This window comes from Chiloscyllium plagiosum, chromosome 1, assembly GCF_004010195.1.
Source record: "Chiloscyllium plagiosum isolate BGI_BamShark_2017 chromosome 1, ASM401019v2, whole genome shotgun sequence".
Lineage (NCBI taxonomy): Eukaryota > Metazoa > Chordata > Chondrichthyes > Orectolobiformes > Hemiscylliidae > Chiloscyllium > Chiloscyllium plagiosum.
The window spans coordinates 150,035,814-150,049,574 of NC_057710.1; the positions used below are offsets into that span (position 1 = coordinate 150,035,814).

The window sequence follows — 13,761 nt, forward strand, 5'->3', positions numbered from 1 at the left end:
TCGAATGCTGAATATAGGGTTAAAGGCAGGATTCTTGGCAGTGTGAAGGAACAGAGGGATCTGGGTGTGCAAGTACATAAATCCCTCAAAGTTGCCACCCAAGTGGCTAGGATTGTTAAGAAAGCTTATGGTGTTTTAGCTTTCATTAACAGGGGGATCGAGTTTAAGAGCAGTGAGGTTTTGCTACAGCTTTACAATTCCCTGGTGAGAATATTGTGTCCAGTTCTGGTCGCCCTACTATAGGAAAGATACAGAGGCTTTGGAGAGGGTGCAAAAAAGGTTTTCCAGGATGCTGCCTGGACTGGAGGGCTTGCCTTATGAAGAAAGGTTGAATAAACTCAGACTTTTCTCTCTGGAGAGAAGGAGGAAGAGAGGAGACCTGATCGATAATGATGAGAAGAATAGATAGAGTCAATAGCCAGATACTTTTCCCCAGAGCAGAATTGACTGGTACGAGGAGTCATAGTTTGAAGATATTAGGAGGAAGGTATAAAGGAGACGTCAGAGGTAGGTTCTTTACGCAGAGAGTTGTGAATGCATGGAATGTGTTGCCAGCTGTGGTGGTGGAAGCGAGTCATTAGGGACATTTAAGTGACTGCTGGACACGCACATGGATAGCAATGAGTTGAGGGGTGCGTAGGTTAAGTCACTATATTTTACATTAGGATTAAACCTCAGCACAACATTGTGGGCCAAAAGGCCTGTTCTGTGCTGTACTTTTCTATGTTCTATGTAATTCTCAACTTAGTTATTGATTTACGTTTTTCTTTTCAGTGGTGTGAGTCACTGGCAAGGCCAACAATTGCTATCCATCCTACTTGCTCTTAATCAGCGAATCTTGCTTGGCCATTTTAGCATGTAGTAAAGAGTTAAACATATTGCTGTTGGTCTGGAATCACATGTAAGCCAGACCAGGTAAAGAGGACAGGTTTCCATTCCTAAAGGAAATAGTAACCAGATTGACTTTTATAATGGGGATGGCCATGGTCATCCTTGTTTTCTCTCCACTTCCTCTCCTTCTCCTGCATTTGTTGCTGTCCAGATGATGGGCAAGACAACTCATGGTAGTGATGCTGTGGAGCAGTTATAGATCAGTATATACATTCAGGACAATACAACAAAGCTCCTCTGGAAAGGTTTGGGCAACACAAACATGACCTGAGAAAACCTGTTGTTTGCTGCATGGTTCCTGGCGTTCACTGTAGGCTTTCTTTGTAGTTGTGTACCTGACAGAAGTAACTGAGGGGGACTGGCAGAGAATAAAAGAGTCATTAGTGTTGTCAGGAGAGCAAACACAGACCTGTAGAATGTGCTGCCTGTGGTTAAAAACCAATGCATATTGAACGCGTAGAATTTCTTTTGATTAAAAAAGGTACCAAGTTGGTGGACGGAGCATGTACCCACAGGTACTGAAACTATTCATGTGCAAATGCAGTAAGACCTGGACAATATCTATGTATGTGCTAATAAGTGGCTATCAACATTAGTGCCATCCAAATATCAGGCAATGCCTATCTCCAACAAGAAAACCCATCATCAACATCTTTAGGGTTATTATTGATCAGAAATGAGTAGGTTAGAGGCTAGGAATTTTGCAGTGGGTAACACACCTCCTAATTGTACATTGCCTGTTCTGCACATTTGAAGTCAGGAGTGAACTGGTGGGATCTTGCACCATTGACATTAATCACTGTCCTGAGGCAGTTTTGGGTGCTTAGTTTCCCTACACAGGTCAACCAACACTCCCTGGAAGGAGCCAGTCACATTGAGGTTCAGTGCAGGAGTGACCTTGATAGCTACCAGCATAGGATGGCTTCCCACACTTGCAGCTTCTGTCACAGGGTCCCAGGATATACAGAGTTGTCACTGTGCCTCACGTTTCCCCAAGAAATGGAGTCGGGGCGAGAAAACTTGGGCATGGAGAGTGATAGCTTGCAGATAGGTGTTAATTGTGTAAACACTAAGGGAGCAAGCATGCAATGTTGAGAATGCAACCTGGTTCAGTCCATGAGCTGGTCCTTGTCTGTGCCTGAAAAGTGTCCTTGCAGTAGCCTTTCAATGCTAGATGCCAGTGTGCTGTGCACCACAAGTCTGTGGTGAGCAGATGCCAGTGGAGAGGTGCCATGAAGGTTATGATGGGATGACAGGTGCTGGATGCCAATATCTATTGATGAGGCTGCATGTAGATGGTATTTGTGGATCATTCCCTGACACGATGTTTGTTGCAGGCAACATGGAGACCATTCGGGCAAAATGATGAGCTGAATCCACTAGGTACGTACTTTGGCTCCATGTCATGTTTTCTCGATGTCTAGCTTGTTTGGCAAATATGGCAAGATTGATAGCTGCATATTAATGAGATAAGTTGAGATGTCAGAAAGATGCTTAACAAGCAATAAATCCCCCTTAATTGACAACTCACCACTGCCTAATGAGAAATACACCACATGTTTGTGAAAAGCTACCGAGACAATAGACAATATACAATCGGTGCAGGAGTAGGCCATTCTGCCCTTCGAGCCTGCACCACCATTCAATATGATCATGGATGATCATCCTTAATCAGTATCCTGTTCCTGCCTTATCTCCATAACCCTTGATTCCACTATCCTTGAGAGCTCTATCCAACTCTTTCTTAAATGAATTCAGAGAGTGGGCCTCCACTGCCCTCTGGGGCAGAGCATTCCACACAGCCACTACTCTCTGTGCACTCCTTCAATAGCCAGAATGTCTTTCCTCAAATTTGGAGACCAGAACTGCGCACAGTACTCCAGGTGTGGTCTCACCAGGGCCCTGTACAGCTGCAGAAGAACCTCTTTGCTTCTATACTTAATTCCTCTTGTTATGAAGGCCAGCATGCTATTAGCCTTCTTCACTACCTGCTGTACCTGCATGCTTACCTTCATTGACTGGTGTACAAGAACACCCAGATCTCTCTGTACTGCCCCTTTACCTAAATTGATTCCATTTAGGTAGTAATCTGCCTTCCTGTTCTTGCCACCAAAGTGGATAACCATACATTTATCCACATTAAACTGCATCTGCCATGCATCTGACCACTCACCTAACCTGTCCCGGTCACCCTGTAATCTCCTAACATTTCACCCTGCCACCCAGCTTAGTATCATCAGCAAATTTGCTAATGTTATTACTAATATGAGATGGGCCTTGTTAGACTTCTCATCCAGTTCTGCCAGAATCTTGCCATAGTTCACATTGTTCAGACCGTATTAGATTCCACAGGTCTTAACCTCACACCTTTAATGCATTGTCTGAACTGAGATGACACCTTTTGTTCAAAAACCTGAAGTTATCTTGAGAATATGACTTAAAAGGAGTTCTGGGATTTACATATTAATGAACCAAAGCTAACAAACTCATTCTATAAGATGAAAGACTTAATCTAAGTTTGTTTAATATATTTCAGCCGCAAGACACTGTAACGTTTTGCTATACATTCTGTGTCTTACGGTCCTGGTCCACAACCATCTAATGAAGAAGAAGCGCTTCGAAAGCTAGTGCTTTCAAATAAACCTGTTGGACTATAACCTGGTGTTGAGTGATTTTTAACTTTGTCCACACTAGTCCAACACCAGCTCCTCCAAATCTATTTTAACTCAACTTCTTAAATTTCAATGATCGACATTATCTATACTACAATACCAGTTAAAAAATCCTGAAGTCCAATTCTGTGATGGAACTTAAAATAAAAGTTAAATGACTTATTTAAACTCATCAGTGACTTGAAGCTTGGTTTTGATAGCTGTCAGCTATCTTCACTTCATAATTTGGAGATGCCGGTGTTGGACTGGGGTACAAAGTCTCACACAGGGCACTTCATACCTTCAATGCATTATCTGGGCCGACATGACACCAATTGTTAAAGTTCACTTGAGAATGTAACTTTAAAAAAGTTCTGTGATTTAAATATGAAAGAACTGAAACCAACATATTCATTCTAAAAGATGAGAGACTTAACAAACAATCCAGGTCTTTTTCAATATATAATTTCAGTTACATCACACTGTAACCTTTTGCTATAAATTCTGAGTCTTATGATCTTACACTCCACAACCACCTGATGAAGGAGCAGTGCTCCGAAAGCTAGTGCTTCCAAATAAACCTGTTGGACTATAACCTGGTGTTGTGTGAAAAAAATGGAACAACCCAAAATTTCAGGTCAGATGTTTCTAAGATATCCATAAGTATTTATCACAAAAATTGATCTTTGTGTACGTTTTTATCTATAAAATGAGACAAGGTCCAATTTATACTTGCAAGTGTAAAAACTGATACCTACCAGGTTATTATACATAATTCCAAGGAATCTGCAAGCATCCACAAGACTTTGTTTATCATCAATTTTCTCTGCCAGGGCCAGAAACTGTTTCAGATACTCAAGAGCTTCAGCAGAATGTCCTGTACTATTGAAGAATAAAACATTTAATATAGATTTAATATGAATCTGATGTTGAATAAGTTAAAAACATTCAAAATGCATATACAGAAAATAAAACTAATAAAATTTTAACAAAATGTATTTTTAGTAATTTTCAATATACTCTCTTCTAATATTTAACTTATCTGTATTTTTGATATACTATTTAGTTCAACTAATGTTAGCTTTGGCTTAATACTGACACTTTCCCCTTGAGCCCCACTCTAGAGATGTGAGCACTTAGTAGGCCGACACTTTAGAATCTGCTGTATTATTGGAAGTGCAATTTTCAGAAGCAACATTAAACAAAAGTCACATTTATCCTTTCAGATACATATAAATGATCCTATGACATTTTTAAAGAATTGAAGAAGAACAGGGAGACTTTTTCCAGTCTCATGGTCAACATTCATCCCTCAATCAAAACATGTAATAACAGTTATCTGGTCATTAATTTCATTGCTGTTGAGCAGCCCTGCTGTGCTTAGATTTCTTTCGATAATTCTCCACAGTACGAAGTGGCTACAAATTTAAAAGACCATGCAAGTCCATTTTAATGTGGCCACCAGGATTGATAAGATGAAACTGTCTTATTAGTGAATCGCAAACAGACCATCACAAGCAGGAACAAAAAAAGGCAAGAAATCAGAGCAGAGAGGAAATATCTGGACTGAGAAGGGAATCTAGCCAGGGCTGAGGGAAGGCCAGGTGTTTGAGGCAGATGCTGTGGAGTAGAGATAAGTGAAAGGGGTCAGGACTGAGCTGAGGCCAAGGGGGAGACAGTTTGTGTTGTGAAGAGAGTCGGTACTTTAGTGATTATAACGAGGTCAGCCGGGTGGACCTCATAGAATATGACTTCCCTGATTAGGGCTGTTAACCCGGTCAGGTCAGAGAGCCTTTGCTGACACATAATAAACAGGAATGTCAGAGATTCTGTCAACTCTGAGAGCTGGCTCTGAGGAAGCTGGACAAGTGTCAAATAAATATAAATAAACGGTGATTCGGTGACAGGATACTGACCTCTGTGGAGCTATCTCAGTGCTGACAAGAAAAAAAATATGCTCCTGAAGGAATTTGTTCACAACAGCCGTCTCTGAGTTGGAGTAAGCATTTCCGGCATCATGTAATTATCTGGAAAACTTGACACAGTTGATCATGCTGTCAAAGACTGGGCCATATATGTGGAATGAATGCATTATTTTTCTGGGAAAAATGATATTGGGGCAGATGGAAAACAATAAGTAATTCTCCTGAAAGCTTGTGGAACCGCAGTTCTTTTGGTTATCTGGAGCCTAACATTTCTTGAGGCACCAGAGCCGAAAACCTTTCAAGAGTTGATGGATTTAGTCAAGGAATATTACAGCACCAAGCTTCCTTTAATTCTGAGATAATATCGATTTTATTTGGCAGTTTGTAATGAGGGGAATCTGTATTGGGATTTTTGAAGAAGTTAAGATGACTGACAGATGCATGTGACTTTGATTTAACTCTTAATGAGATGCTGAGAGACCATTTAGAATGTGGGATTAATGATGTAACCATGCAAAAGCACCTACTAGCTGAAGCCGAACTGGACTTCAAACAGGTACTACAACTGGCTTTGTCATTAGAAAATGCAGCAAATGGAGTATGAGTTACAGGGTATGCAGACGGAAGTGGACACCCTAGACAGGGTGACTGAGCTTGGAGGACACCACTTGAGCGAAGGTACTTGTATAGCTTCACTCAGGACATAACCTGAACAGAAGGACTCAAGATCATCCAACAGCAAAACCCCAATACAAAGCTAAGCCTCGGCCAAACAGTTAACATTTTCTTCATGGTCTGGACTGGCAAGCCCTTGTAGTTGCTGTCAGTATGGGACTCAAGACAACAAAAGAGTCCCACTAGGCCTGAATTGAGTAACAGAACTCATAGGCCGGTATCCAGGAGAATGCGTCCTGGAAAACCCACCTACATTTGTCTTGGAAACGCCAAAATTGATTAGCAACATCCAAATCAGAACCAATCAAAATAAAGGTCTGGTTAAACAGTTATCCGGTTCTAATGGAGGTTGATACGGGTGCAACCATTTCAGTGATTGCAGGACCAGTCTTTAACAAAATTCGCTTTGAAGTCTATCTCTTAACCTTGCGTAAGACCTCAGCTAGACTGAGAACCTATACTGGGGAACCTTGAAAGATTAAGCGTACAACTTCAGTTCTGGTCTCATATCAGAAGTAGCTGGTTCAGTTACCACTTATTGTAGTAAAAGGCTTGGCCCAAACCTGATGGAGCAAAATTGGTTCAGAAAGATACAGCTTGATTGGCTCAATATTTTTTGATTAGAAAACGGCTACCTGAGTGAAATCCTAATTAAATGCCCATATGTTTTTCAGGAAGATCCAGAGATATCAAAGGAGCTAAGGCCACCTTGCATGTTGACCCAGAAACAATTTGATGATTCTGCAAGGCCTGCCTAGTGCCATTTGCCTTATGTGCAAAAGTAGAGGCAGCAATCAGGAGGTTGAAAAATGAAGGCATCATCAAACCCGTATAGTTTGTGGAATAGGCAGCACCAGTCGTTCCAATTGTGAAACAGGTTGGTTCACATTTGTGGGGATTTTAAACAAATGGTAAACTGCTTCTTCTGGATAGATACCCAATCTGTTGCATGGAGGATGTATACACAAAGTTGGCGGGATGGCAGGGGTGGGGGATGTGGTGCGGGATTGGCTGTTCTTCATGTAGCTGGACACAAATCATGCATGCTTGCAATTGTAGTTAGATGAGGATTCTTAGAAATATGCTACAATTAATACCCATAAAAGTTTTGACCAATATATAAGATTGATCAAATGTACCGCAGCCCCACATCTGTACCGGAGCTTAGGTCTTTCCTTGGATTGGTGATTCATTGTGGAAAATTCATATCTAACCTGGCCTCCAACCTGACACCCTTACATTTGCTACTGAAGAAGGGTCAGCCTTGGAAATGGTCTTGTACCCAAGACATAGTTTTTAGGGAAGTGAAGAAGCAGCTATCATAGCCTAAAGTGTTTGCACACTATGATCGAGAGCAAGGTCTGGTGCTAACATGTGATGCCTTCCCATATAGTATCAGTGTAGTGTTGACTCACCAATGGTCCAATAGGAGGAATGCTCCATAATGTATGCTTCCTGGACTTTGGCTGACGCAGAGCACAAATACACCCAGATAGAGAAGTAGGGTCTGGCGGTCATCATTGGTCTGAGAAAGCTCCACCAATACCTTAATGGACTGTAACAGTGCCAGACCACAAACCACTGCTAGGACCACTCAAAGAGGAGAAGGCTGTGCCTCCTATAGCTTCAGATTGAATTCAGCGTGGGCTCTCATTCTAAATACGTATAATTACAAGTTGGAACACTGTCCGGTAGGCCAAGTTGCAAGTGTGGATGCTTTGAGCTGCCTCCTGCTGGCAGATACACCATGGGTGTTTCTCCCACTGGAAGAGTCTGTTCTGGTTTTAAACTTTCTGGACACACCTGCAGTCACTGCTGACAATATCAGACTGTGGACGCAAAAAGATCAAGTCGTGGCAAAACTAAGACAACTGGTGGTAATGGGGAAACAAAAAGACCATCACAACCAGAATTGAGACCTTTTTGGATCTGGTGAGATCAGATCACCGTACAGAATGACATTCTATTATGGGGAGCAAGAGTGATTTCCTGAACTCCACCAGGGTCATCCTGGGTTGTCCAAAATGAAGATACTGGCTGATGGAATACAGGGAGAACTAGACATTTGGATACAGAACTGGCTCAAAAGTAGAAGACAGAGGGTGGTGGTGGAGGATTGTTTTTCAGACTGGAGACCTGTGACCAGTGGAGTGCTGCAAGGATCAGTGCTGGGTCCTCTACTGATTGTCATTTACATAAATGATTTGGATGCAAGCCTCAGAGGTACATTAGTAATTTTGCAGATGACACCAAAATTGGAAGTGTAGTGGACAGCAAAGAGGGTTACCTCAGATTACAACAGGATCTGGACCAGGTGGGCCAATGGGCTGAGAAGTGGCAGATGGAGTTTAATTCAGATCAATGCAAGGTGCTGCATTTTGGGAAAGCAAATCTTAGCAGGATTTATACACTTAACGGTAAGGTCTTAGTGAGTGTTGCTGAACAAAGACACCTTGGAGTGCAGGTTCATAGCTCCTTGAAAGTGGAGTCGCAGGTAGATAGGATAGTGAAGAAGGTGTTTGGTATGCTTTCCTTTATTGGTCAGAGTATTGAGTACAGGAGTTGGGAGGTCATGTTGCGGCTGTACAGGACATTGGTTAGGCCACTGTTGGAANNNNAAGGTGTTTGGTATGCTTTCCTTTATTGGTTAGAGTATTGAGTACAGGAGTTGGGAAGTCATGTTGTGGCTGTACAGGACATTGGTTAGGACACTGTTGGAATACTGCGTGCAATTCTGGTTTCCTTCCTATTGGAAAGATGTTGTGAAACTTGAAAGGGTTCAGAAAAGATATACAACAATGTTGCCAGGGTTGGAGGATTTGAGCTATAGGGAGAGGCTGAACAAGCTGAGGCTGCTTTCCCTGGAGCCTTGGAGGCTGAGTGGTGACCTTACAGAGGTTTACAAAATTATGAGGGGCATGGATAGGGTAAATAGGCAAAATCGTTTCCCTGGGATCGGGGAGTCCAGAACTAGAGGGCATAGGTTTAGGGTGAGAGGGGAAAGATATAAAAGAGACCTACAAGGCAATGTTTTCACACAGAAGGTGGTACGTGTATGGAATGAGCTGTCAGACGAAGTGATGAAGACTGGTACAATTTCAACATTTAAGAGGCATTTGGATTGGTATATGAATAGGAAGGGTTTGGAGGGATATGGGCTGGGTGCTAGCAGGTGGGACTAGATTGGGTTGGGATATCTGGTCGGCATGGACGGGTTGGACCGAGGGGTCTGTTTCCATGCTGTACATTTCTATGACTCTATTGAACCTTAACGATTCAATAAGGCCCTACGTGGGTCTAACTACATTAAATAAAGCAGCAGAACATGAGATTCACCAATGGCTTCAAATGGATGAAAGTCTGGCAAAGCTAGTGAAATGCAACCTGTTCATCAAACTGGACGCAAATCGTGGTTTATGGCAATTAGCCTTGGATCTACAGATGTTACTGACTTAACAGGTTACCTTTCAAGGTAACATAATTTCCAAAAATTTTAAAAGGAACAATATCAAATAAAGTGTTTGTACAAAGGATAGCTTGCAATTAGTTTAGGCCCCAGCATTGATTCCTGTGGGACTCCACAAATTATAATTTGCCAATCTAAAAATGACCCATTTGTCCTGACTTTTGGGCTGGATTTTAAGATGTTCCATGATCCCTGCTTGCCCTTCCCAGCTAAAATATCTTGATTGGGGGGGTTTCTTGAGATCAAGCCATGGTCCAGAGTCTTATTGGTGTTCTGCAGCAATTTAAAGCTGAGGGCAGTGTTAACTATATTATAAATGAGACTTCCGCGCTTTACTTTGGAGGATCCTCTGCCTTAGAGAGCTAACAGCCAATTAGGCTGGTCAGCATTTCTGTAGTCTCAGAAACACTTCTGTTAGCCACTGCTGGAATTATAAAGCGGTTCCCAATGTTGAGAAGCCCAGACAGACAGGCAAATTTCAATTTAGGGGCCATGAAGAGGAGGGTAAGAAGGGGTAAGGGTATTAATCAGGAGTGGAAGATTAAGCCCAAGGTTCTAGAAGCCCCCCAAAAGATTGTCCCCCTCCCCTTGCCAGACCCCAGTTCATGCAGCTAAAGTTGCCTAGTTTCAGCATGGCCTGGGCCTCCTTCCATCTTAGGCAATATATCAGCATTAGCAGGAACGAGGCCCTTAAAGGCCTTCATTTGGCCCCAGAGCAGGCAGGCTGTCAAATATTTCCCCTGCACCCTTATTAAATTTCAACCAAACCAGTGTGTGCAGTTAGTCAATGAGGTGGCCACCCTGTAGATTTACAAGACCTATGCCTTCAAACTATTCGGCAAGGGAGGATAAAGTCCAGATCTATTTCCTGTTTTTTAGTCAATTCTCTATCTCTTTTAATATATTATCCTAAAGCCATGAACTCTTAATTTGTAGAGAAGTCTTTGGAAATCCAAACACATGATATTATATATCCCAATTATCCTTTGTCCACCTTGCTTGTTACATCCTCAAAGAACTCAAATAAGTATGTCGAACATGATTTTCTTTTTATAAAGCCATTTTGCTCTGTTTGATTATATTATGAAGTTCCTAATCTATTGCTGTTACACCTTTCATTATCGATTCCAGCATTTTCCCAGTGACAGATATTAGCTAGCTGGCCTATAGCATCCTGCTTTCTGCTCTTTTTTCTTGAATCAAGGATATTACATTTGTGGTTTACCAATCTGCTTGAACTTTTCTAAAAGCAAGGAAGAATTATCAAACATTATCTCTACATTCCCTTATTTTAAGACTTAGCTCTTAGGATTTACATCCAATAGTTTTCCAAATACATTTTATCCAGTGATAGTGACAGTGTTAAGTTCCTCTTTCCCTTTAAGGTTTGATTTTAATTACAATTCTTGGTATGCTTTTGGTTTCTTTTTAGAAGATAGAGAAATACTTGTTCAAAGTCTCTACAATTTCTTGTTTATTTATCTTATTGTAGGATTGGGAGGAGCAGCTGTTCTGACATTAAATTCATAGACAACTGCTGACCATTGCTGTCCCTATTTCCCAATTGCCCCTCTCCCCATGAATCTCCAGAGGGCTGCCACCCTTAGGTTGGTGACCTGCCTTTGAGGTTTGATTGTAATCTGCAGCTTGCCAATGATAAACAAATGGGAGTCTAAATTTCTGTAGTCTTGCTGTTGATCTCATTATATGCATGGGCACATCAGTGGGATCATGCCCTAATTTCTTGGCCACAAAGTGCATCTGTTGTCAGAATCAGCTAAGTCTGGCAGAAGAGTTAATTTTGAATTAAATTGGAATATTTGAATTATGTCTATTGTGATTGTGAATGAGTTTTATTTACATGTAGCCTGGACAACTTTAGCTATCGTTTCCACTGCCTGGAGAAGTGTGAAGGCTCCTATAAACACATATTACATTGTCTATGTACCTTTGAATAGAGACGTAATAAGGGTTAAAGACAGAAGTGTGAAGCAGAATTTAAGCAGTTTTTATTCCACCCCCAACTATTCATTACCCTCTAAAACAAATTCAGGCTTGTAATGGTTTGAGAGTGAGAAGGCCTACTTCTTACATCAATGAATGTTAGCCCACAAATGGCTGCATGATCAGCAGTAGAGCAGCAATATATCGAAGGATATGCTTTCAGCAATGATTACTGGAGTCTCAACAGGGAGCTTGTATGCATATTTTGTCATACCCAAGTGTGCTCTGTTCATCCTAAACATCCAAAACGTCCCCTTAGACACATCCATTTCTGACTTTGAGCCAGAATTACATAGTGACTGTCACTTAGGGAGCTCCTCAGTGATTGCTGCAAGGAACATTAGAGCACAGCTGGTCACTGAAGTGTTCTATTCTAAGTAACAAAGTTTGCATCCAGTCATGAATGCCTTATCTATTTTTTCCCACCTTCAAATAAAGAACCAGTACTATTTCTGGAATATTTGGCTAAATCTTGTTTTATCTCTACCTCTGTTACTTGCGTTACCTCTGTGACCTCATGCTCAAACTATCTCAGGCCTGTGTCTGCAACTCCCACTATTGCATGAAACATCTTCCCTCACTCATTCTCATTCCACCCCAATCTCGCACACTATTAACACTGCATGGCCTCTGCATTGCTTACTCATTCACACACAACACTCACCACCTTTTGTACAACTACACCAGCACTAATGCTGTGTCACACAATTTCGTTTCACTCAGTGCCTCCCTCTCTCTAATTACAAGACAGCCCATAACAGGGCAGGAAGAGCCCTGCTGGGGGGGTACGAGACACCAAGCTCCTTACCCTGTGGGATAAGAGAATCATGGTCCTTTCAACTCTTTATTGCACTGCCATTATCATATTCACTGTATGCCACATCTAACCATTGGCTGTGATATTGTCCCTCTTTTTCCTTGCAGATACCGCCAAAATATCTATCACCTCTGAAATGAAACAGCGGGCTGGTCAAGAAGCCACCTCCTTGACCTCTTCAGGACAAGCATATTGAGGACTTAGAGGAAGCATTGGCAAGGCTGCCTCCTGCACTCCCCATCAACTCAAATGCTGACACTTTGCTGCTATTGTTACTCTTAGAACATAAGGGAGCTCAATCTGGTGAGCATCTCACTCGGCCAGCTCTACATCTGGCTGAGGATGACACTGGCATTCAGAAAATTGCCTAAGACCTAGCATTTGCTCAGCCTAGGTAGGAGAGGTCTTGTTAGCAGTTACAGACTTCATCTATATTCACATCAAAGAATAAGAGCAACTGACATATATGTAGGATGCAATGACATTTTGCCCAGATGTTGCTGCGAATATCAGGCTTTCTCCATAGGCATGTTGGATGATTGCTTTGGAAAATCAGGGTCTGCAGGAGGGATGCACACATCTACACACATTGTTGCCCCCACCATTGGGCCTCAGGACCAATGGCATGACAAGAGGGGAATGGGGAACATGGTGGCACTTGGGGTGCCTCTTTCTTACAAGGAGACATCCAGATGGCGAAGGAACACATGTATTCCTTGCAGAAGTCTCCAATCTGCTAATTCAGGTCCTTCACCCTGCCTGACCCTTATGACCCTTAGGAGGATCAACTTGAATCTCAGCACACCTGGCCAGTTCAGGCACAAGTGGGCCCAGGGCTGCCCAAATGAACCTCCAGGGCCAACAGACTCCTGTGCCAAGCAAGCCACTGGGAAACCAGGGAGTGCACCATGACACAGTGGGAGGAAGAGAAAGAAGATAGCTTATAGAGGGCACAGTAAGTCTGCAGTGGGGAGCAGTATACACCAGGAAATATTAGAGGCTTGAAAGAAAGGCATGGCAATAATCTTGGGTGATTTTAACATGCACATAGATTGGAAGAATCAAATTGGCAAAGGTAGCCTGGAAGCAGAGATCACTGAATGTATTAGAAATTGTTTCTTGGAACAGTTTGTTGTAAAACCAACTAGGAAGCAAGCTCCTTTGGATTTGGTATTGTGTAAGGAGAGATTAATTGATGATATCATAGTTAAGGATTCTCTACGGAGAAGTGACCATAGTATGATAGAATTCAAAGTTCAGTTTGAGGGTGAAAAAATAGAGTCCCACAGTAGTGTTCTGGAATTAAACAGAGGAAATTACATAGGCAAGAGG

General features: G+C 42.1%; 1 protein-coding gene across 1 annotated transcript in view; it reads right to left on the reverse strand.

Annotated features, from left to right (window-relative positions):
- The window catches only part of ttc29 (tetratricopeptide repeat domain 29), a 490,243-nt gene that overhangs the window by 207,598 nt on the left and 268,884 nt on the right, over window positions 1-13,761 (reverse strand). Inside the window, exon 9 of the mRNA XM_043699397.1 lies at window positions 4,301-4,424. Within this exon, the coding sequence (XP_043555332.1) occupies window positions 4,301-4,424 (124 nt within the window). The remainder of the gene's footprint in view (window positions 1-4,300; window positions 4,425-13,761) is intronic.